The 23,231-nt window shown below is 61.9% G+C and overlaps 3 protein-coding genes across 10 annotated transcripts in view; 2 read left to right on the forward strand and 1 right to left on the reverse strand.

Annotated features, from left to right (window-relative positions):
• The first annotated feature begins 71 nt into the window (after nt 1-71).
• LOC112935595 (small integral membrane protein 24) lies at nt 72-4,182 on the forward strand. 2 transcript variants are annotated; one of them, XR_003238187.2, is made up of 5 exons: nt 74-228; nt 623-734; nt 986-1,051; nt 3,588-3,790; nt 4,075-4,182. XR_003238187.2 is itself a non-coding variant. In XM_026019357.2 (4 exons), exons 1-4 carry the CDS (start codon nt 162-164, stop codon nt 3,733-3,735), a joined length of 393 nt encoding a protein of 130 aa, XP_025875142.1. In that variant the 5' UTR covers nt 72-161; the 3' UTR covers nt 3,736-4,182. The 2 variants fall into 2 exon arrangements, 1 of the variants encoding a protein (XP_025875142.1); XM_026019357.2 differs by having other exon boundaries at nt 72-228; nt 3,588-4,182.
• A 1,147-nt stretch (nt 4,183-5,329) lies between these two features.
• On the forward strand, nt 5,330-8,473 carry LOC140593780 (small integral membrane protein 24-like). Its single transcript, XM_072718866.1, has 3 exons — nt 5,330-5,443; nt 5,527-5,638; nt 6,517-8,473. The coding sequence occupies exons 1-3, from the start codon at nt 5,365-5,367 to the stop codon at nt 6,638-6,640; spliced, it is 315 nt and encodes a 104-aa protein (XP_072574967.1). The 5' UTR covers nt 5,330-5,364; the 3' UTR covers nt 6,641-8,473.
• Nucleotides 8,474-10,410: 1,937 nt separating this feature from the next.
• The window catches only part of NFIC (nuclear factor I C), a 65,039-nt gene continuing 52,218 nt past the window's right edge, over nt 10,411-23,231 (reverse strand). For 3 of the 7 annotated variants that reach the window (XM_072721812.1, XM_026019414.2, XM_026019413.2), the window contains exons 9-11: nt 22,818-22,965; nt 20,865-20,950; nt 10,411-16,729 (exon numbers count right to left, since the gene is read on the reverse strand). In XM_072721812.1, coding sequence (XP_072577913.1) covers nt 16,712-16,729; nt 20,865-20,950; nt 22,818-22,965 — 252 coding nt within the window. In that variant the 3' untranslated portion in view covers nt 10,411-16,711. The remainder of the gene's footprint in view (nt 16,730-20,864; nt 20,951-22,817; nt 22,966-23,231) is intronic. The other 4 variants (XM_072721811.1, XM_026019417.2, XM_026019415.2 and 1 more) reach the window with 2 other exon arrangements.

A 23,231-nucleotide genomic window follows, 5' to 3' on the forward strand; every position in this document is an offset into this window, starting at 1 on the left:
CAGGGCACAGGGCGAGGGCTGGACTCCCCGCGTTAATTGTTATACCAGGTCCAGAGTCTGAGCTGCGGGTCCGCCCCTAGGCCCGCCCGCCTGCATATCAGGGCCTGGGCACGGCCTCACCCAGCCGCCCCTGACTGTGCGCCGCTGGCTCTTCCACGACCATGGGGACCCTGGAGGCCCTTCTCCTGCTCAGCGCCCTGCTCCTGTCACCTGCAGAGGCCCAGCAGGGTAGGGCGCCCACCCGGGGCTGGGGGGCGGGGTGCACGGTGCAGTGGTCGGGAGGGGTCATGGCAGGGGCTCCTACGAAGGCTCACCATCTCCCCATTTTTCATGGTGAGGAACCCCTCTGAGAGGAGTAGGCGGGCAGAGGAGGAATGGGGCCGGCCCCTCTTGGAGCCCCCCAGCCCCCACGCTCCCGTGGGGCCTCCCTGCCCATCCCTGGGGACACCCCCCCAGGCCCCAGCCCCCTCCGTTCTCTAGAACTGGTGTCTGACCAGCCCTCTCTGAGACCCCACCTGCTGGAGCATCCCCGCCCCGCCCCCGGACCCTTGCCGTCTCCCCTTTCGGGGGCGCACCCCGCTCCCCGCCATCTCTGACTCCCACCTGCCCCGCCTTCGGACAGCCACGCAGTACCACCTGAAGCCCTGGCTGGTGGGCCTGGCTGCCGTCGTGGTATTCCTGTTCATCGTCTTCGTCCTCATGCTGGCCAACCGCGTCTGGTGCTCCAAAGTGAGGTGGGAGCCCCTCTCCCCACGCCCCGCACCGCTGTCCCTGTCCTCTCCCCCAGAGTGCTGGGCACCCCTCCCGCCTGCTGACTCTCTCTGGTCACTTCCCCTGTCTCCCGTCTCCCTGCTCCTGCTCACACCCCCCGCGTCATGGCCCCCCCATGCGGCCGTGCACCTTGCTCTGTGCAGCCGCGGGACGCCGTGGAGGTGACTCGCCTGTCACCCGCCCTCACCCCTCTGTCTCTCTCTCTCTCCTACAGAGCCCAGGACGAGGAGGACACCGGGCTCAGAATGTATCCCAACCCCTATCAGGACGTGGGCGTGAGGTACTACTGCCTGTGTGAGCGTGCGTGGCTGGTGCGGGGTCGGGGGGGTTTGTGTGAGCCCCTCTGGGGGTGGGGAGGGGTGAGTGTGCACCGGTGACCTCTTTCTACTCTTGAACACGTCAAGCACATTCCAGCCGGGACCTTTGCACTTAGTCTTTTCTCTGATTGGGACACTCTTTCCTGTATCTTTGAGCTGCCTCGTCCTCCAGTCCCTGCTCAGATATTTCCTCCTCCCGGAAGCCCACCCGGGCCACCAGGCCTCGGACACACTGCGTCCCACAGCTCTGCGTTCTTTGCCCTGCCCGGCAGCCGAAATTATCTTAGCCATTTACTGCTCTGTCGTCGCTGGACGGTGGCTCCCAGTAGATGGAAGGAGCTTAGCTCTGGCCCGGCTGTGTCCCCGGGGGGCCTGGCGCACAGTGGGCACTGAGCAGATCCCCGTTGAACGACACTGTGCTGTGGGGTCGTGTAGGTGTCTGCACACGAGCATGGGTACTGGCGCGGGTGACTCTGCTGTGGTCCCGACTGCTTCCAGACGAGATTCTGGGGGAGGCTCAGGGATGTGGCAGGGGTGGGGGCTCTTCCAGGGCAGTGTCCCCACTTGGCCAAAGTTGGGAGGCGAGAGTAGGAGATAGGAGGAGGCCAGCCTGACTGGAACATTCTCAGTCGAGCTCGAGACGTACGTGAGGGAGAGAGCTGTAGGCCTCATTGTTTGCTTTGTCTGAGACTCAGTGCCGCTCCAGCAAAGTGTGATTCCCGCTCCCAGGGTGTGCTGGAGGTTCTCGAACCCACCTGAACTCCTGTGTTGGTAGTTTTCTCCTTGTTCATTCCTCCATCCACCCTCCATCCCCCATCCTCCTACCTCCCATCCATCCATCCACCCATCTACCCATTCATCCCCTCATCCATCCCTCCCTCCATCCCTCCATCCCTCCATCCCTCCATCCTTCCATCCATACATCCATTCACCCAACCATTCATCCATCCCCCATCCATCCATCCCCTATCCATCCATCCATCCATCCATCCACCCCCCATTCCCCTACCCATCCATCCTCCAATCCGTTCATCCATCCCTCCATCCATCTATCCATTCACCCAACCATCCATCCCCCATCCATCTATCCCCATCCATCCATGCCCCCATCCATCCATCCACCCATCTGTCCATCCATCCATCCACCCATCCACCCAACATTCAACCATCCATCCATCCATCCATCCATCCATCCATCCCCCCACATCCATCTATCCACCCATCTACTCACCCATCCACCCACCCACCCATCCACCCCCGCATCCATCCATCCATCCCTCATCCATCCATTTACCCATCCATCCATCCATCCACCCATCCAACCAATCATCCATCCATCCCCCATCCATCCATCCATCCATCCATCTATCCATCCATCCATCCATCCCCCCACATCCATCTATCCACCTATCTACACCCATCCCCCATCCATCCCCAGATCCATCCATCCATCCAACCATCCATCCCCCCATCCATCCATCCAACCATCCATCCATCCTCCTACCCACACTTCCCTTTCCAACCATCCATCATTCATCCATTGATCTTCCTACCCAGTAAACCATTGATCCATTCATCCATCCACATGTCTACACTGCCATCTCTCCACCCATTTATACTCCCATCCATTGATCTGTCATGCTCTTCTTTGGCCTGGTCATTCACTCATCTTCCTATTCTTTTTTTTTTAAGGTTTTTTTTGTTTGTTTGTTTATTTATTTATGAGAGACAGAGAGCGAGAGGCAGAGACAGAGGTAGAGAGAGAAGCAGACTCCATGAAGGGAGCCCGGTGTGGGACTCGATCCCAGGACCCCAGGATCATGACCCGAGCTGAAGGCAGACACTTAACCACTGAACCACCCAGGCGTCCCTCATCTTCCTATTCGTTTATTCATCTCTCCGTGCAGCTATCCGTTCACCTAACCACTTACCTGCCCATCACCTATCTATCGATCCACCCACCCACCCACCCACCCACCTCTCCATCTATCCATTCATCCATTCATTCCCCTAACCTACCCATCTATCTACTCACCCACCCATCCACCCACCCACCCATTTCTCCCACTCATCAGCCCAGTGATCTCTCCACCCATCCACCCATCTGCACTCCTACCCATCCATCCATTGACCCATCATTCTTTCCTTTCTGTAATTAATCTACTCACCTATCATGCTGTCTGTCTGTTCATCCCTCCATGCAACCTTCCATTCACTTCTCTACTCATCTTCCTATTCATCCGTCCTCCCATGCGTCCATCCTTCCATACATCCACACATCCATCCATTCTCCATCCACTTGTCCATCCATGGGACAGTTGAGTCATACTTTCTGCCTTTGTGAAATGAAAATAGCAAGGCTTCCTCCCAAGGACTGTTTTGAGGATTCAACAAAGAAACTTTTTGTAAAACACCTGTCACAAGGCCTGGCACAGGCCCATGTCTGTCCAATGGGAGCGACTGTTTCTCATTGTGTCTGGGGCCTTTGTATCCCTACAGTGAAGAAGGCAAGAGGGAGAAGATAGAGGAGATAAAGGACATGAAGGGCAGGAAGGCTGAGAAAGAAGGAGAGAGGAACTTGGGGCTGGAGCTGGAGGAGCAAGAGGAGCCCAGAGTTGAAGGGAAAGTCACGAACACAGCCATGTGAAGACGCGACACCGCTTCCTCCAGGCAGCCACCCAGAGATGCTCCCTCCACACCGTGTAAGCGATGACCTGGATGTGAAGCCACCATAGTGACTCCATGCAGAGTGGAGAATACTGGCCCCCGAATGAAGAGGCCTGGGACTTGCCCTGCCCCTTGGGGGGGGGGTGCTCTCTGTGTGCTGCATGCCTGGGCTTTGTGCACCCTCCTTCCCGATTTGTCTGCCTAGTGATTCCTCTCGCACTTGGAGCGCATTCTGGGTTATGGAGAAACCCCCGAGCTCCCGCCATGTCACGGCTCCCCCACTTCTACCCACGGCCTGATTTCTTTTCCCTCTCCCTAGTATCTGTTGGCCAGAAGCTCCTCCGTCCTACTCAGACTCGGGACCAACGTGGGGCAGGGGCTGCCTTTTGAAGACCTGCATTAAAGAATTAATAAGAGACCTTCAGAAGGGCTCCTGTTGTCTCTTGAGACTCAGTTTCCCCCTGGGGGAGGCAGTGGTTGGGGCCGATGCCCGAGCAGGGATGGGAGGGCAGGCTGCCCAGTGCCCAGATGCCCCCGACAATCTTGATCCTGCTGCGGAGCTCTGGACTTTGAGCCCCGTATCCTGGGAAATCCTTGCTACCCCACCCCTTGTCTGGGGCCACGTGACTGTTCCAGGGACCTGGGTCCGGGAGGCTGTGTCCCAGGGCTCTGTGCTCCCCTGGGAAGGGACGAGTGCTTTCTTCTCCCAGTTTCCAGCCTCCCCTTTCACCTCACTTTCTCTGGGCCCTGGCCCTTGCCCTGGATGTTAACTATTTCTTAATAAGGACCCTGATAAAGGTCAGCGTTCAGGCCCCAGCGGCGGGGGGGGCCGGGGGGGGCGGGCGGGGGGGATGAGACCCAGAGGCAGGGAGCGGCTGTGCGGGACTTCCAGGATCGTCCGCCAGAGGGTGGAAAAAACATAAACGAAATGAAGCTAATAAGCGCCCTCACGGATGCTCCCGGTGAGCGCCTGGCATCTGGTCAGTACACGGTTAGCCCCGTTTTCCAGCTGGAAACACTGAGGCCTGGCAGGAGAGACGTCACGGGCCGGTCTCGCGGGTGGTTGTTGGCAGAGCCCACGTGGAAGCCCAGGCTGCCCGAATGCTGAGGGGGTTTGTAGGATGATCCGAGAGGGTCGGGGTGGGGGGTGTTCATTCCCGCTGCGGTTCCTGGCGGCGAGAGCTGTGTCCCTCTGGGATGCCGTGTGTCCCCCCCCCCCCGCCCAAGGGGGCGGTAACCCCTCATCTGCAACCTGAGGACCAGAGTTACGAGGCTCGAAACAGGTGCTGGGGCTTAAGAACCATTGCAGGGCCCGGCGCATAGTAGGTGCTCAGGAAACGCGTTCCGCACCTTTCCTGGCCTCTCTCTCCCGTGGCTGTGGCTGTGGGGAGCGGAGGGCGGGGGGCCTCAGGGGGACAGGGTGCTGGACGCCTGGGCCTCTGGACCCCCTCCCCGGCACACCCGGGATCCAGGGAAGGGGGCCCCACTCCTCACTTCCTGCAGGGTGTTGGCCACACCCTGCGCTGGGGTGTCCGGGGCGGCCACTTCCTCCTCTGATGGGGTGGCACCCCAGAACCTGCTGGAGGGACGCGAAGACAGACGGACAGGGATGGACCGATTCTGGACGACTGCTGGCCGGGCCTCCCTTCTGGCAGCTCTGGTCCCGGGGCCGGTTTGGGCCCAACCCCGTAAGGCCTCGGGAGGGACAGGAGGGGGAAGGGAGTCCCCACCTGGTGGCCCAGCCGCTGACCCCGCCCCGCCCCGTCCGCAGTGGCCCAGAGGAAGCCGTGGCTGGTGGGGCTGGGGGCCATGCTGGCCGCCCTCTTCCTCCTCTTCGTCCTCACCCTGCTCTACGCCATCTGGTGCAGCCAGTCCCGCGACAGGTGGGCACCCCCCCCCCCCCCCCGTCCTGCGTGAGCTCCCCCCGCCCCCCGCAGCACCACTGGTGCTCAGAATCCCTCCCCTCCCCGCTCCTCTCTGAGCCTCCACAGGCCAGGGGGTAATTCTTTGACTCAGAACCGCTGGGACCTCATGCAACACGCACCCCCCTTCCCTCCCCTTGCTATGAACCTGAAAAATGAGATGGCTTCCCTGAGACCCCAACCCTAAGACACGTCCCAGCGGGGAATCTGGGAGGTCTTTACCACTCCCCTGGGCCCTGAGACCCCAACCCTAAGACACGTCCCAGGGGGGAATCTGGGAGGTCTTTACCACTCCCCTGGGCCCTGAGACCTCAACCCTAAGACACGTCCCGGGGGGAATCTGTGATGTCTTTATCACCTTCTCTGGGCCCTGAGACCCCAACCCTAAGATGAGTCCCAGGGGGGATCTGTGAGGTCTTTACCACTCCCCTGGGCCCCACGCATCTATCCATCCCTCTCCCCCCCCCAAGTCCTCTGCGCGTAACCGTCCCGCCGTCTGTGGCTCTGTCCACCTTCCCACCACCCGTCCCCATGTCCGTCGAGGCGTCTGTCCACATCCACTCATTAACCTACCACCATCCATGGGTCCGTCGCCCTGTCCCCCTGCCCGTTCACTCACCCACAGTCCCGAGACCCAGGGAGCGGGCAGGCCAGGCGCCGGCCCTCCTGTCAGGTTGACACGGGGCAAGTGTCCTAACCTGTCTGGGCCTCAGGACCGCTTCTGTCGGGGTGGGGACAACGAGAGCACGGGGCGCAGAGGTTCTGGGAAAATCGCCCAAGCCTGGGCCCCGTAATTCCTTAATTAAGTGAGGTGTTCTGGATCCTTCTTGTCTCCACAGCCATAAGGAGGAGGAAGTGGGCGCCGTGAGAGAGGAGGAGAAAGGAGAGGGCGACTGTGAGCTGGCCCTGGAGGAGAAGGAGGGGCCTCCAAGCCACGAAACAGGGGCGAGCTCCTCTGAATGAAGACTTCCCGCCTGCCGCCTCCAGGGAGGCCCCCAGGGACGCCCCGTGCCCACTCTGCACCCGACTAGACTAGCGCAGACCTGGGCCTGGGGCCAGCGAAATTATCCCATGTGGGGCTCAGATGAGGAGCCCTCGGGACCCGCCCCCATCCCCCCTTTGCTTTTATTTCCCCGGGCGTTCATACACCTCCTTCCCAAGCACACCCTGCGCAGGCCCTGCTGAAGGGTAAGAGCCACGGTGGAGGGGGAACCCGTGCAAAGGCCCTGCGGTTGCGGCCCCAGAGCAGGTCCAACCCCCCAGCCACCTTGCCTTCGTGGCTCCTGGGCCCGAGCTTTGAGCGGACTCAGGGGCACACATGGCCCTTTCCTGGGAGACCGGGGCCCCCCGCCGTGAGCCGAGTTTCCCGTCACTGTCTGCAAGCTGCGCGGGTGCGGGTGGCGGGGGCGGGAGGAGACGGTCATCACGCCCCGTCCTGTGCTGCCCTCCCGCTGGTCCCCTCGGGAGGGCTGAACCCCCGGTGCCTCCTTGCCGTGTGGCCCTAAGCACGTACCTTAACGTCTGTGCCTGTGTCCCGTCCTGTCAGAGGGGGAGGAGGGGGAGGAAGATAACTTGATCCTTAGGTTGTCATGAGGATTCGATGAAATAACGTCCACAAAAATCGCGAGCACCGGACCCGGAACCCAAAAGGTGTCTAATAAACGTCAGCTGTTGGTTATGCTGAAATGATGTGGGCAGGGGCCAGGGGCATGGGCGTCCCCCCCAGGTTTGGGGGATTTAGAAGGGCCCAGAGTGAGCGTTCACACTGCGGCTCTGGCTCTGGCTGGCGTCCTCTGCCTCCAGGTCATGCCAGGTCGGGGGGTAGGGGGATGCAGGGGGGCTCCCAGAGCATCCCTGTTGTGTGGACTCCTCCTTTTCCGAAGGGGATGGACTTCTCCCCCCAGGGTGTCTGGAAATTGGTGTGGGGGGGCCTTTTGTGGCTGTGACAAGCCCTGCCCCCTTTTATGGGGAGGCCCAGCCCGTAGTCTTGGGACAGCCCCCCAAAGCCAACAACTGCATCACTTCAGGCGCCCATAGTGGGACCCAGGGCCAGATTGCCCTCATCCTGGCCCAGCATAGCCCCGACCTCCAGTGTGAGGACCCCAACCCGGGCTGACACCCCCACACTGGCAGAGCCCGTCAACCCTGACACCTCCAGGCCACTTTGGTTGAACCCCAGGCCTGGCTGACCCCACCCCCACTCCAGCCAAGCCCCCCCACCCGCACCCCAGGTTGAGCCCCTCATGGCTGGCTGACCGCTCACCCCTACTGAACCCCTCAACCAGGGGCTGAGCCCCCATCCAACCTGAGCCCCTCCCCCTGCTGAGTCTTCACCCTGCAAAAGAAGCTCCTATGAGCGCCCTGTTTCCCGCTGTGGGGAGGGGCAGGACCCTGGGGGGTTCGGGTGCAGGTGGCTGGGGGCCCCCAAAACTCAGCTTCTGGGTCCAGATCTCGTCCCGCCCACAAGGGGGCGCCGGAACCTCGCTGCTGGGGGCAGAAGCACCCAACCCGGCTGGGGATGTGCGGGGAGGGAACATGTGGTCTGGGGGGCCCTCGGACCCCCACCTCCGACTGTGGTCTGTTCCCGGCTGGGTGGGGCATAGGGCCGCACACCTGTGTGCACTGCAGGGCACTGTGCCTGGGTCTCTGTGTGCGCCTGTCGTTGTGCCTCAGTGTCCCCATCAGTGAGCCGGCTGTAATGGTCCCTCCTGGGTGGGTCTGTTGTACGACGGCAGGAGCCTGCGCAGCCCAGAGCTTTGCTTGCCCATTGTGGGGTTCCCCCCCAGGGGGGCTCGAGATGCCGGGGCAGGGTGACGGGCAAGGGCTCAAGGATCCCAGCCCCCCGCCCCCCGAGAAGGGGAAGTGACAGCCCCTCACTCCTGTGATGCTCCCGAGCACCACAGCCTCCCTCCCATTGGACTCCAATGGCTGAGAAGCCCCCATGGCTGCCGGGGGTGGGTGGGGGTGGGGGGAAGAACTGGACGCGGCGCTTGACACCCCTGCTCGACACCCCTGCGTGTCATCAGGGCCCAGGTGGGAGGGGTTCGGGGCCGGGAGCTGGGGCGGGAATAGAGGCTCTGCCCAGACAAGTGGGGAAGGCCTCCTGGATGAGTGGTGGTTAGAATGAAGTCATGTCCCCCCTCTGCCCACAGCCCTCCAGGACTCCCAGCTCCTGGGGTGAAAGCCCGAGTCCTTCCTGAGGCCCATGAAACCCTGCAGGACCCGCCCCATCCCCTCCCTGCCCTCCCTTCCTCTCCTGGTCCCTCATTCTTCTCCAGCCACACAGGCCTCCTGGCTGTTCCTTCAACATGCCAGGTGGGGGCCTAACCCCAGGGCCTTTGCACAGACCATGCCCTTGCCTGAAACACTCATCTTTCAGATGTTTCCCTCCTTCTATTCATCTCTGGTTAAATGTTACCTCCTCCTGGGAGACCCACTCTCTTATCCTTTACTTTGCTTCACTTCTTTGGCACTTACCTCCTCTGATATATATTTTACAATTTTGAAATTTTATTTATTTTATTTTTTAAAAAGATTTTATTTATTTATTAATGAGAGACAGAGAGAGAGGCAGAGACACAGGCAGAGGGAGAAGCAGGCTCCATGCAGGGAGCCTGATGCGGGACTCGATTCCTGGACTGCAGGATCATGCCCTGGGCCGAAGGCAGGTGCTAAACCGCTGAGCCCCCCGGGCTGCCCTGTTTTACACTTTTTAAAAAGAAAATATTGTATTTATTCCTGAGAGACACACAGAGAGAGGCAGAGACACAGGCAGAGGGAGAAGCAGGCTCCTCACAAGGAGCCTGATACAGGACTCGATCCCAGGACCCTGGGATCATGGCCTGAGTCAATGGCAGATGCTCAGTCGCTGAGCCACCCAGGCGCCCCTGATATATATTTTAGTTATTTCTACCGTTGACTATGCATCTCCCCAACTTGGGACTGTAAGCGCTATGAACGCGGTTATTTGGGGCGTTTTATGTTCCTCGCTGGGTCCCCAGTACTTGGTAGTGTGCAGATGCTCAGGAAATCTTTGCTGAATCGGAGTTTGCTAGGTGGAAAAGGAGAGGGAGAGCATTCTGTACATTTATGGGGCACCGGAGAGCATTCTGTACATTTATGGGGCACCGGCTGTGTGCCAGGCTCTGTCCTTGGAGCCAGGGGTGAGGCGTGGCGGGAGAAGTGGAAGTTACCATGGGGTTTGTTGATTGAAGTCCCTGCAGAGATCCTAAGCGGCTGGTGGGGGTGGAAGCTACTGGGGAAAGGTGGGGTGGCCACCTGGAGGAAGAGGATGTTGTTGTGGGGCCTCAAGGGTCTGCGGAGATTGGGGAGCCAGCGATGAGCAGCAGAATAGCAGGAGCCAAGGCTCAGGGGTGTGAAACAGCCCCTCGTGGGGTGGGCAGAGCACTGGAGCCACCGGGGGCACTGCAGGTGGGACCAGGCGGGACCCAGAGCTCACCGAGGTCAGTGTGTAAAGCAGGTCCCTCCCGTGGGCTCAGTGGATGTGGACATGGGGCCAGACCGCTATGTGTGTGGGGTCCCTGAGTGCCATGGGGGGCTACGCAGCACCCCTGACCCCAGCCCTCAATGCCAGGAGCACCCCATCAACAGATGTCTCCCGGGGACCCCGGAATCTCAGAGCACCTGCCTGCTCGCCCAGCAGCCGCCCCTCCCCTTCACTCAGGCACAGAACCACCCAAACAGCACAGAAAGGAGGACCCAGGACAGTCAGCGAGAGTCGAAGCATAGCTTGTTTAATTTTTATACATTTTTTTCTTCCTTCTTTTGTCCTTTTTTTTTTTTTTTTTGCTTTTTATTGAATCTTGTATGGAACCCCCCCTTGTTTCATTTTTTCTTTCTTTTTTTTTTTTTTTTTGCATAGGGAAACAAACAAACAAAATAATAACAGCCAGAGTCACTTTTCTGTAAATGGTAGGCGCATCTGCAAAAACCGAAATGACTGCATAATATACAAGGTTATGACCAGAGTATGCTGTGAGGGGGGTAGGCGGGCGAGCTGGGCGAGGGAGGAGTCCGGCTGGTCTACCACATGTCCCCTGTCCCTGTCCCGGAGGGGGAAGGGGGAGGGCGTGGGCAGCAGACCCAGCCTAGGCCTTCTCCCAACCTGGGTTCATGAGCATGGGTGTATGTGTGTGTATGTGTGTGTGATCCGGTGTGCGTGGCAAGCAGGAAGCAAGAGACAGAGTAAACTATTCTGGTAATATTAGTAAAATACAAAATAGAGGGGGACCTCAAAAAATATCTTGGAGGGAAAAGAAAATGAAGAGCAACATCACCAAAAAGTTTAGGAAGGAAGGAAGGAAGGAAGGAAGGAAGGAAGGAAGGAAGGAAGGAAGGAAGGAAAAAAGGAAAAAAGGAAAAAAGAGAAAAGAAACTCAAGAGTCAAGTGGGTCTCTCTCCTTCCTCCTGGCTGCCCCCTGCACTGGGCTCCATCCCTCAGACTCTCTCCTCTTCCCCCGCGTAGGGTCCTGGGGGTAGGAGGGCAGGAAGCTGGGGGCAGAGGCCAGGACCCCCGGATTTGAAGGGACTTTGGTTTTGGAGGCCTGGCTGGGACCCAAGATGGGAGGATGGGGTGTTGATGCATTTGGGAAATGGACTTTTGGGGTTTCCAACAGGAGGGGGCTGGGATAGCTCCCATTCCCCTTCTGTGGGTCCCCTTCTGGCCAGGAGGTGTGAATGGAGGGCCGTGGGGAGGGCAGCAGCTTGGGGGTGCATGACTTCCTCTCTGAGCCCTGACTCCTGTTAGATCCCACCTTCTCTTTCCTGAGGCCTGGGGGGGGCCCTGGGGAACAGGGGAGGAGAACCCCAAAGCCACACCAGCAGACGTGTGGAGGCACTGCTTGGGAAAAGTCTGTTTTGGTATCGCTGGCAACAAGTCCCGCTGGTACAGCTTTGGGTCTGTCTCCCTGCCTCACCTGGAGGGGGGTGTGGTGGGGGGGGTGGGCCAGCGCCGGGGGCCCCATGCACTCTGAAACACTTAGGGATGGATGGATGAGTGGGGGAGGCTGTCAGTTTAAGGTGGGACTCTCAGGTTCCAAAGGGGCAGAAACGGGGAAAGATGGGAGGATGCAGAGGAAGCCGGATTTGAGGATGGATCTCTGGAACCTCTCTGCCAACACCCTCCAAAAAGAAAGTAGAAACCAGGGTCTCAGAGAGGGAATCCAGGTCAAAATAAAAAAGTAGCCACTGTATAACCTGTATTATGAGAAAAAACTCCAAAATTATATATATATATATATATGTATATATGTATGTGTGTGTGTGTGTCTGTGTGTATATAGTATAGCCCTACGTTGGAGGTCAAAGTACCGTGGGAGAAGTCAGAGTGGGGAGGGGGTCCTCAAGCTGCATCTTGCAGGGGGGCTGGAGTTCCTCCTAGCCCCAGGCTCCTAACTGGCTGCTGTCCCTGGGGACAGACAGCAGGTTCCAGAGCAGAGATGGGGGATGTGTGGGGCTGAGGCTGGAATTGTCTGCTGCTTGGGGGGTGCAGCCACCCCCCAGGTCGCCTTCGGGGTTCCTCTTGGGTCTGATTGTCTAGCTCAGGGCGGGGATGGGTCTGAGCTTGGAACTTGACAGGAGCCTGAGCTGCGAACCCAGGCCTGGGGATCCCTGACCCCCTTCTCAGTGGACAGGGCCAGGTCTTCCTGCCCCTCTGCACCTCCTTTTCCACCCTGGTCATCCCACGCCCTCGTCCAAGAGAGGAGGGAGGGCAACTTGCATATATCTGGGAAGCCTCCCCGTTCTCTTCCACAGCATGGGGTGGGTGGGGGGGCACCCAGGCTCAGGCTGGGAGGGGGGCCTCCCATGGGGAAGGACGATGATGGATGGCGGGTGGCAGCAGGCGGGAGGGGAGGAGGTTTGAGAACAAGTTAGTTTCACGGTAAAAGACAACGGGACACCCTGTGCCCCGCCTGGAGCCCAAACCGCAGACGTGGGGAAGGGGTCTGGATCCTGCTGTTTTCGCCAAATTGTGCCCGTGGCCTTTCCTCCAGGGGGAGTGGACAAGCCTAGGATGGCACTACCTACTCAGCAGCAGTGCACAGCTCGGGGCGGGCTGTGGGCAGACCACATGGTCCCCCCAAGCCCTCGGGGAGGGGTCCCGGGCAGGCTGCTCCCCAATTCTGGGCGGAAGAGAAGAAAACCCAGAAATCTGCCCCATGGAAACTGACAGGCAGGCCCTTGGGCTCTCGGACCAAAGGACAGTTCTCAGGGGCAGCGACCTGCCCCGGGGACATGCTGAGGCATCTCTTTAAAAGACATGGGATGAGCGTAGGATGGTGGATGGAAGCCGGGTGGGCCCGCGAGGCTCCTCCCTGCTCTGGGGGGCAACCGTCTGCCCTGCCCGCCCTGTCCCCACAGGAGATGAGTGGGAGGCCGAGCTTGAAGAATCCAGCCCTCTGACACCCCGCTAACCGGCTGCTACTGTCTCAGCTTTGGTCAAGTCAAAAGCAAAGGAAATTGGGGAAAAAAAAATAAAAACAAACCAACAACAAAGAAAGAAAAAAACAGAAAGGGAACATGAAATCAAGGACAAGACAACAGCGAGAGCAGCCACCAGATGGAGGCCCGTGCCCAGGGGTCCCCGTCCTGGGCCGTCCCTGTGCCCGCGGGCGCCGGCTGGGCCTACGGCGGCTGCGCTCAGTCTCCAGGGACAGACAGACAGATATTGCATATATTGGGTTTGGCTTGTTTTCTGTTTGTTTCATCCCAGATAACACCCCCCCCCCCAGTCACAGCTGGAAGACAGAAGTGGGTGCTGGCGGCACGGAGGGGGCAGGAGGGGAGTGCCGTCCCAGGCCGGTCTCCAGGGAATGGGGGGGCGGAGGCGAGTCCTTTGGCAAGAAGGAAGGGGGGCCTGGGGGAGGGCTGGAGGGGAACCTGGGGAGGGGGGGCGGCAATGTGACCCTGAGCCAGAGGGACGCCAGCCTGCAGGAAAGGTGGGGTGGGGGTCTGGCTGTAGGCAGGATGGCCACCCCGTGGGGACACCACTGGCCCGGTGGCAGGACAAACCCCTGCACTGGGGTCAGGGCTCACCCCTGAGGTCTGTCCGCCGCTGTGGGCAGGGGCCTCGGAAGTGACCCTTCTGGAGCGCAGGGGTGGGGTTGGGGGCAGCAGAGCACCAGGGCGCACCCCCACTGCAGCAGGAGGTGGAGACAGAGCCAGGGGGTGGTCGTGGGGCAGACCATGGGGCGATTGTTCTGTGGATTGCTTTTCCTAGCGTGGGATTTTTCTTTTTTTTTAATTCTTTTTTTTTTTTTTTTTTTTTTTTTTTTTACAAATAGAAATACATCCCTCTTCAATTTTTATTTTTTATTTCATGTCATTGTTTTGTCTTTTTGTTTTTTTTTTTTTAACTACACGAGCAGTGCATGCAGCTAACTGTGTGCGCTGATATTGTTTAAAGGTAATACTTATTTTCGGAAGGCAAGGCACATCATGTGGTAGAAAATTTCGTGCAAATTAGGAAACATGGAGTTTTTTTAAGGGTTTTTTTTTTTGTATCTTTTTTTTTTTTTTTTTTTTTAAAGAGGAGGGGGTAGTGTCGGAGGGTTCGGGGAGGGCTGGGAGAGGGGGATAGAGCCAGGTATAATTTGCCATGCAGTATCAGCCGCGGCGAGCTGACAACAGGAGCCAGGTCACAGGAATCCCCGACTAAGCACCATGCAAAGTTAGGTAGCTGGGGGCTGCCAGGTGCCCCTCCCCTACCCCGCCTACCCGCACCCTAAGGTTCCATGGCTGAGAAGCTTCCGGATACCCCACCTGCACGACCCACCCCCCTCCTGCCCTCCCGGAGAGCGGCCCAGGCTTTGCTCCCCAACGGCCACCCAGTGGAGGGGGCCTTGGGGACAGACGGACGGACCAAGGGTTCTTGAATGCCTCTGGACAGTGGGAGGGGGGTTGGTGGGGAAGGGTTTTTCTCTGTACGGTTGAGTGGGTTTGCCAACCCTCTCTGGGGCTGGTTTGGGAGGAAAGTCCAGTTTCTGGGGAGATGGGAGGAGGCTGGCCAGGCCTGGGGCACCGGGAGAGGGTCAGGAGGGCCAGGCTGAGAGCAGATGAGGCGGAGGCCCAGCCCAGGGCGATGGCTTTGGCCCAGGCTGGGGGTTGGGGGGTCGCGGTGGGGAAGGTCTTCCCCAGGGCCAGGCGTGGAGGAGGCCAGTTGGGACTCAGATGGATGGGATGGGAGGGGTCCCTGTGTTCGGGCCTGGTGACCCCAGAACACCTAACACCCCCTCCCAGGGCCCCCACCCAAGATGGCCATCCTGGGGTGGGGGTGGGGATGGGGATGGGGCCAGGGAGCCGGGGTTGGGGGGCACCCGGTGTCCCCAGCTTAGTGTTTTTGGAGCGGCTCAACGGAAAACATTTAGCAGACGGGAGGTCCCCCACATGGCCACAGGGGACACCCCAAGGCGCCAACCCCCCCCTCCCCCGGCCAGAACCCCCCCCAACCCTCATCCGGGAGTGCACGGCTGCGGCCGCCCGGCTTTCTTTCCTGGTGGGGGCCCAGCTGCGATGCACCTCCCTGGCTGCGCCCCACTTCAGCGGGGGAAGATGAAAGTGCAAACCGTGGTCCCCCTTTGGGCTGGGAAGCACCAGGGAGGGGGTGCCGCTCCAGGATGTAAGGCACTGGCAGAGGAGACGAGGGAGGGCCTGCTGGCTTCCCCAGATCCCACCCCCGTGCCCGAGCGCAGCAGGGCCCGAGGGAGCCCAGCTCTGCCCCTTGGGCCAACTGCAGGTGGGGGGGTGTTCCCATCTCTCTAGCTCTGAGGGGAGCACAGCAATGAGGGTCGGCGACTGGAGGTGGCCGGGTTGTGGGAGGGAATGGAAGGGGCCCGCGGCCACTTCCCATTCCAGCTGGACAAAGGGGGGCGGGCGGTGGGAATCAGGCACTTAAACCACTCGCTCTCACCTCCCACCTCCGTGGGCTTCAGCGGGGGGGTCCTCCCCTCCCAGGGCGCAGGCGGACGGAGGCTCGGGCAGCTGTCCCCACCTGGGGAGCTCCGAGTCTCTCCACCCCCCCAGCCCCTTCCTCGGAAAGTGCATTTCTTACAGTGTGTGCAACGTGGGTCCCTCCCCGGGGTGGGGTGTGGAGCAGGGCCAGCGGGGTGCGGTGTGGGGTGGCCTCCTGTGCCGCGGGGTGGAGCTGGGGGGTCAATTGCATAGAGACTTCTCCTCCCAAACAGGGCAGGCATGGGGCGGAAAGACCGAGTCCCGAGCAAGCCCAGCCGAGCGCGCACGCTTTGGGGCAGGCGGAGGTCCCGCGACCGCAGGACGCTCCTGAGAAAGTTCCTGCCACGCGTCCCAGTCCCCCTGGCGACACCCAGGGTCTCCCCACAACCCTCTTCTGCCCTCGTCGCTTCCCTGCCCACTCGGGCCTCCAGCGGCGGCGGCCTCGGCTGTCCTCACCAGGCCCCCCCACCGTCCCCACGGCACCTGCCTCCCTGCACGGTGGACACCGTGGCGGAGGCCTGGCTGACATCCCGGCAGTGGGGACCCAGGGAGAGGTGGCCGTGCTGGGTGTCCTGCCCCGTGAGGCCCGGGCAGGGGCACCGGGCCGCGCTCACCTGGTCCTGGGCGGAGGCGGGAGTGGGCGCCTGCCCTTCCAGAGCAGCAGCCAGAGATGAGTAACAGGACGGCGCCCTGACCCTCGCGCGGCCTCGGAGCGGTGGCGGGGCCTGGCCTCTGGTCCGGCCCGGCGACCCCACAGTCTGGGGGCTGCCGTCTTTACCTTTTGTCTTCTTGGTTGGGTGGGTTTGTTTTTATGGTGGTTTTTTTTTTTTTTCCGTTTGTCTTTTTTTTTTTTCTTTTTTTTTTTGCCTTTTTTTTTTTTCTTTTCTCTTTTTGCTTGTTTCCCTCCTGTGTGTATGTGTCTGTTTTGTCTTTTCGGCCAGGCTGGGAGTCGGCGGGGTGTTCTTGCTCGCTCTAACTTTCCACCGAAAACGTGGGCCGGGGGCCGGCTGGGCGACCCCCTGGGATTCCCGCGACGAAGGAGCAGGGCGTGGGACGAAATCTTTCTTATCCCAGATACCAGGACTGGGTGCCCGACGGGGACACACGGAGCGGGGTGGGGGGGGAGAGAGAGAGAGACACACGGGGGTCAGGCTCCACCACTGACCACGCTGGCCACTGCCCACACCCGCCTCCCTGGGACCCGTCTCCCCCGTCCCCCCCAGCCCCAGGCGTGTCCGGACCTGCGAGAGGCCCCTGGCCCAGGCTGCCCTGGATGAAACTCGGGGTGCCCACGGACACCCGAGTTCTGGAGAAGCCGCGGGGAAACCTGTATACCGCGCAACTTCTGGTATATACTTATGCTAAAACAGGTATTTTTCAGACTTATTTTTATCTCTCCTTTATCTGGAACTTAAATCTGGTGGAGCATCCTTTGTTTACGACCAGCTCTCGGGGCCCTGAGTCTAAAAAGGGGGAGAGGATGTGGCTCCGCCCTGGGCTTCCCTCCACGTGCTGAAGCTCTAGGGAGCGCCGCCTCGGCCAGGCGCTGTGACCAGGGTCACAGGGTGACCAGGGCTGTCTGCTGTCATTCTTCAAACAAATGTTTTCCCGTTTAATGACCCCCCCAATTCTCCATAAAGGAGGGATGACGCCCCCCACCACCCCGTTTCAAAGTGAAGAAAACATGGGCCCAGAGAAGTCAAGTAATTGGCCTGAGTCCACCAGCGAAGGGGCGCCCCGGCAGATTCCCAGCTGGCAGCTGGTTCCAGCCCTTGTTCCCTGCCTGGGTCTGACCCCGGCCTGGCCCTCCAGGGGTCGCAACCTCCACTTCACCCGGGGGTCCCGGGGCTCAGCCTCAGGGTCAGCTCCAGCCTGGGTCTCCACGGGGAAGCCGGACAGGGCCTTCCCCTGGAAATGCATCTAACGGTCCACCTGTGTGGGGCCGGCCTGGGGACCGCCCCCCCTGCCTTGCTGTAGGTCAGTTGTGCCCCTCCACCCAGGCTGCCGTGTGGGCCATCCCCACGGACTGGCGCCCTGCCTCCCAGCCCCCCACCTCCAGCCAAGTTCAAGTTCATCTTGGCCATTACCTCATGTCTGGTTTCTGTTGGCAACCAGACAGACTCTGGGCGTGACCCTCCCCCATGGTGGCCTCCCCTCGGCCCTTCCTCCCTCCTCCCTCCCAGGCCTCTGGTCTCAGTAACTTAACATCCTCCCCTTTGGCTGAGGGGGAGCCTCAGGCGCTGGGGTGGGGGTGGGGCACAAGGTCGGGCTCTGGACTCCCCCTGGCCTGGCTGGAGCCACCAGTGTGGCGGTGGCAGGCGGCTTAACCCCTCTGGTCCTTAGCTCGAGTCACTCATCTGCTGGATGGGGGTCACGCGCCTCTGGCAGAAAGGATCCTGGTGTAAAATGCTCAGCCGGGGGGCTCCCATCACATGGGACGGGGCAGAGGTGTCAGCGCCCTCGGAGCCCATGCTGGGGGCCAAAGCGATGGGTGGCTGAGGACTGGGGGGGTGCATGGGGAGATGGAGGTGGGTAATGGATGGGGGGAGGGGCACGGAGGGGGGATGGGCATGGAGTGGGTCGGGGCAGGGCACTGATGGTGGGGAGGGATGATGGAGAGGATGTTGGTGGGAGGGGCACTGCTGGGGAACAGGGGGGGGTATTGATGGGGGAGGTTTTTTTTTTAAGATTTTATTTATTTATTCTTGAGAGACACAGAGAGAAAGAGAAGCAGAGACACAGGCAGAGGGAGAAGCAGGCTCCTTGCGGGGAGCCCGATATGGGACTCGATCCCAGGACCCCCGGGTCACGCCCTGAGGTGAAGGCAGATGCTCAACTGCTGAGCCACCAGTGTCCCTGTCCCTGGGGGAGGAGATAGTGGTGGGGGAGGGGCACTGACATGAGGTGCGGCAGGTGGAGGGTGTGGGGAGGGCAAGCAACTGTAGGCTGGGGGGCAGTTGAGGGGTGGGGGGCCAGAGGAAGGCAAACCTCCCAGGAATAATGGAGGCAGAGAGGCTCCAGGAGGGGGGGCAGGGGTCTCATAGTGTCCTTCCCTTTAGGGTCTGCAGGGGGCTCTGACCCCACCAGGGAACCGGGGGGCATTAGCCCAGCCGACCGCAGCGCTGCCAGGGGCATCCCCAAGAGCCGCCCTCCCCGCTCACGCAGGCTGGGGCCTCCCCACTCCCGCAACCCAGCCATCTCCCTTCCACGTCCATGTCCCCCACCAACACCAGGCCCAGAAAGTTCTTTCTCGTTTCCAGATCTGGCTGTGCCCCTCCCTCACGTCGAAGCCATCCATGGCTCCCCATGGCCCTCAGGACACAGCCCACATTCCAGCTATTTCTCTAGCATTTCCAGCCTCTGTCAGGGCAGAGCCCCCTGCCTGGGCACCCTTACCCTGCTCCTCTGTCCGGCAGCCTCTGTACCAGCTCCAGCCTCTCCCAACCCGGGCAGGGGGCTCGGTGCCCCTCCCTGAGCTGCCTCCACACCCGCCTGGGGCTCGCTGGCCAAGAGGGGGCATGAGAAGCGTGCAGAATCAAAGTTCTGCCCTGGCCTGCCTCAGTTTCCTTCCTCTCCCAGGACACCTGCTGTGGGGGGAGGGGGGCCCCATGGAGGGGTCAATAATGGGGAGGTGAGGCAGGGGCAGGGCCTCCTCCAGGTCACTGCGTGTCACCTCTGGGCTCTGGAGCAGTGAGGGCATTCCCAGCCTCCCGCTGGGGGCGGGCTGGGGGGCGGGCGCAGGAGAAGAAATGGATGGCTCCAGAGCACTGGGCAGTGGGCGCGTCCACGCTGGGACCCACAGAGGGTGCCATGGGGTACCCCAGACCCAGAGTGGGGAGTCCTGGAGTCGCCCCAGCTTGCTGGGGGAGCCTGACCAAGCGACTCCTGTCTGGGCCCCGGCCGGAGCGCGGCCACGCACACCTCCTCCCCGGGGTTTGCAAGGGCACGTGGGCAGCCGCTCTGCCTTTTGGTGCCTTTCAGCTAAACTGGTCCCTGCAGGAGCACCCCCGGGAGGCGTCCAAGGCCAGAAGACGAGACGGGCATTCCGTGGGTGAAGCAGCCCGGTACAGGCCAGGCCTCCCCAGAGCCCGCAGCCCCGTGAGCTGCCAGCAGCAAGCTGGACCCCGGAGGGCCCCCAGCTGACTGGGTTTTAGCTGACGATGGGTGACGATGGGGGACGATGGGGGACGTGGCCAGCTCCTCAGCTCCTCCCCATCCCTGCCCACGGCCTCGGCTGCAAAAAACCTGCCCGCAGCTACGGGGGGGGGGGGCCGGCTGCAGCCCATGGGTCCCACAAACCCGCACTACAACCCCCCTCCCCAACACGCACCGCAGTGGGGAGCAGGGACTCCGGGCCCCAGCCCCCGGCTGCCAACACGCTCCCAGGGCCAGCGTGCGGCCTGGACTCAGACCCCGACCCTGCGGGAAGCTGGCAGCCCCGAGTCTTAGTTCTGGACCATCGGGGCTCTGCCCTCCGCTGCTGTGCGACCTCAGGCAACCGCTCCTCCTCTCTGGGCCTCCTGCTCTTGTCCTTGGCCGCTCCCCCCCTCACCCCAGTGCTCAGCTGCAGTTCCCCAGCCGTGCCTCTGCTGCTCTGCTCTCCAGCATGGGGGAGATGCACATGCTCCACTGGGAGGCCCCTCCCACCCCGGGGGGCGGGGGGGGGCCCAGGGGCTGCCTCAGTTTCCCCACCTGCCCCTGGAGTCCTAGAGTCCACTGCTACCCTCTGCCCCTTTCTGGGCGACGGGGGGGGGGGGGGGCCAGGGGCTGCCTCAGTTTCCCTCCTGCCCCTGGAGTCCTAGAGTCCACCGCTACCCTCTGCCCCCTTTCTGGGGACGAAGGCTGGGGGCTGTAAGCTCGGGCTGACGTGCTGTGTGATCCTGGGCAAACCCCCTCGCCTCGGCGGGCCTCAGTCTTCCCATTGGTACAAATGGGCCTGGCGTGGTAACAGGCCCGGCCTGGCAGCCGCTCTGCCCGGCCCGGAGCGCCTCCCGCTGGGAAGCGGCAGGCAGGGTTGGCGGCCGTACCACCTCCCCGGCGCGGGCTCGAGGCCCTGGAAGGGTATGGGAAGCTGGACCCCTGCCACACTCAGCGGCCACTGTGCCAGGGGTGCGGCTGGAGGGGTGGCACGGGACCGGCAGGCCGGCCTCTCCCTGCGCACCCAGGCGGGCCCCTCTGCCCTGCCCCCCTCCCCCCCAGCCGGCCTCTCGGCCCCTACCTGTGCCTGATAAATGCCCGCTGGATCCCTTGGTCCTAATCCCACAAAGGAACGGTTTGCAGGGGACGTGCCGGGCGTAGAGTAGGCTGCAGGGATGAGAGAGACCGAGAGCCCGTTAGCGAGGGGGTGCGCGGGAGCACCCAGAGAGGGTGGCCGCTGCCCAGGGTCACACAGCCGGGCCTTTGCACCCAGCGCCCGACGCCTCCAAGCTTGCTGCGCCCCCCCGTCCCCCGCCGATCCGGGCACCCCGGAAAGCCCACAGTGCCGGGCCCTGGGGTCACACAGGCGGGGCATCTGCTGAGAGGGAAGGCACGAGATGAAAGATTCATAACCAGAAACCGCCTGTGAATTATTCAGGAAGCTCCGCTGCCTGCCCCGTCCTGCTCCGCGGCCCGCATCCCGCGCGGGCACCATGAATTATTGAGGGCGCGTTATTTATTAATTTTCCTCTCGCAGCTGCACGGGAGGGCCGGGTGTTCGCAGACACGCACGCGCAGGCACACACGCGTTCATCTTTATGTTTACGTTTACGGTTAGGTCGTCGGCCCGCCAGTTCCGTCTTGTGGGCCAGTGAGGGATCCGCGGCCCGGGGCTGCCGGGGGTGGTGGGGAGGCCTCAGGAAGGCCGGGGGCGGCATCAGCCGGGGGGGGGGGTGCGTGGGGGGCGCGGGGGCCCTGGTAGGGGCGGGCAGTATGTGCTGTCATAACCTGGGCGTGGGGGGGCTTCACGGGCCCCGACCCCACCAGCCTGCACAGGCCTCCATCTAGCAGACGTGAGGACTCTTCCCATTTTACAGCCCAGCGAGCAGTGGCGGTGCCCCGTCCAGCGTCCTGGCTCCCTACCCTGCGCCTGGCGCGGCGCCCGTGTCCCCCCCACCCCGATCTAGCTCCTCGCCTGCTCCCCACCACCCGGCGCTCGGGGACCTGTGACCGTCCCATTCTACAGCTGAGAATCCGCAGGGACAGGATTCAAACCCAGTACCTCGTGCCACAGAGAAAGCTCGTGTGCTCGTGCAGCTGCCGCCCTGCGTCCTGGCTGGTCCGGGATGCGGGGGGCAGGGGGTGCGCCTGCGGGGCAGGGGGCAGGCTGCCAGCACCCCTGCTCAGGTGCGGTGAGGAACCGCATTTGGGACAAAGGGAGAGGGAAACCCAGCATGTGAGGGGCAGACTGAGAGCCCAGGGTGGGGGGGGGGTCCCTGAGATCATCCACTTGGGGAGGCACCAACTGAGATGGCCTTGGGGGACACCTGGAGGCCGGCGGCCCGGAGTGAGGCGGCCTGGAGGAGCGGGGACAGCCCACCCGAGCCTGCACCGGGTCCAGGGAGAGGCTGGAGCACCTGGGAGCCAAGTCCCAGACTGCAGGGGGCCCGCGAGCTGTCCTCTGGAAACCATGTATCCAGCGGGTGGAAAGTTCTAGAAGGCGAGGCAGTCAACTCAAGGCCTTCTAGGGTCAGGTGGGCAGGTGGGGACTGTCCCATTGAGAGGCGTGGCCCAGCCGGGCTCACCAGCAGGAACACGGCCGTCGTGCTTGCCTTTTTGCCAAGAACCCAGAACCCCGGGATTTTCACATGACCTGTCCTGACTCTAAGACAACAGATTCTCATCTTCTACAGACAAAAGGCATCTGGGGGCTGCGCCTGCCCCCACGGCCACCAGTTTGAGGTCTTGACCTACTGCCACCTGCCTTTTGCACGGAGGAGGCTTGGAGGCTGGGAGCGGATGCACGGTGACCCCAGACGCCCCCCTGGCCCTCGCCTGCCACTCCCTAAGGCTGCCTTGGCCCCACGTGGGCCCGACCACGTGGCCCCCCAGGCTTCTGTCTGGGGACCCACCAAACTCACCGGTACCAGGCAGGCCAGGCCTGAGCCCCTGACCCCAGCAGTCGGGGAGGGGAGGGGAGGGGGCCCCTCAGGGACGCCCGCCCTGCCACGGGCACCGCTTCCCGAGTGCTTACAGGGCGAGGTCGGCGACGTGCTTCCTCCCTCGGAGGTGGGTTTGGTGGCAGGGGGGAGCGCCAGCCGCGGCAGCCCAGGGGGCGGGGGTGCCAGCATCTGAGCGGAAAGGCAGTGACTGGACATTTTGAGCTGACCACTTCCATTTAACTGGGAGGAACAGAGAGACAGGTGGTTAAGGCGGCGGGCGCCCTCTGCCTCGGGCTGCCGTCCGCGTCCTGCGGGGGACGGCGGGCTTGGCGGGACCAGGGCGAGTCGGTGGGGCCGCTGACGCCCGCCCGCCTGTGGCAGCATCCCGGGGACCCTGCGTCTCCTCCTGAGGCCACTCTCTACCCGTCTGCTTTCCTTCCAGAGCTGTCACCTCATCCGAAACCGCAGCCGACCCCGGGGCGGGTCTGCACCCCCCTCACTCGCGA

Source organism: Vulpes vulpes, chromosome 9 (genome assembly GCF_048418805.1).
Source record: "Vulpes vulpes isolate BD-2025 chromosome 9, VulVul3, whole genome shotgun sequence".
NCBI lineage: Eukaryota > Metazoa > Chordata > Mammalia > Carnivora > Canidae > Vulpes > Vulpes vulpes.

Excerpts from the sequence above, each read along its gene's own strand:
- LOC112935595 (XM_026019357.2), top strand. The coding sequence starts at position 162 with ATGGGGACCCTGGAGGCCCTTCTCCTGCTCAGCGCCCTGCTCCTGTCA. Across the intron at positions 735-985 it reads GTCTGGTGCTCCAAAGTGAG|AGCCCAGGACGAGGAGGACA; the intron begins GTGGGAGCCCCT and ends TCTCTCCTACAG. Across the intron at positions 1,052-3,587 it reads TATCAGGACGTGGGCGTGAG|TGAAGAAGGCAAGAGGGAGA; the intron begins GTACTACTGCCT and ends GTATCCCTACAG.
- LOC140593780 (XM_072718866.1), top strand. The coding sequence starts at position 5,365 with ATGGACCGATTCTGGACGACTGCTGGCCGGGCCTCCCTTCTGGCAGCT. Across the intron at positions 5,444-5,526 it reads GCCGGTTTGGGCCCAACCCC|TGGCCCAGAGGAAGCCGTGG; the intron begins GTAAGGCCTCGG and ends CCCCGTCCGCAG. Across the intron at positions 5,639-6,516 it reads TGCAGCCAGTCCCGCGACAG|CCATAAGGAGGAGGAAGTGG; the intron begins GTGGGCACCCCC and ends TTGTCTCCACAG.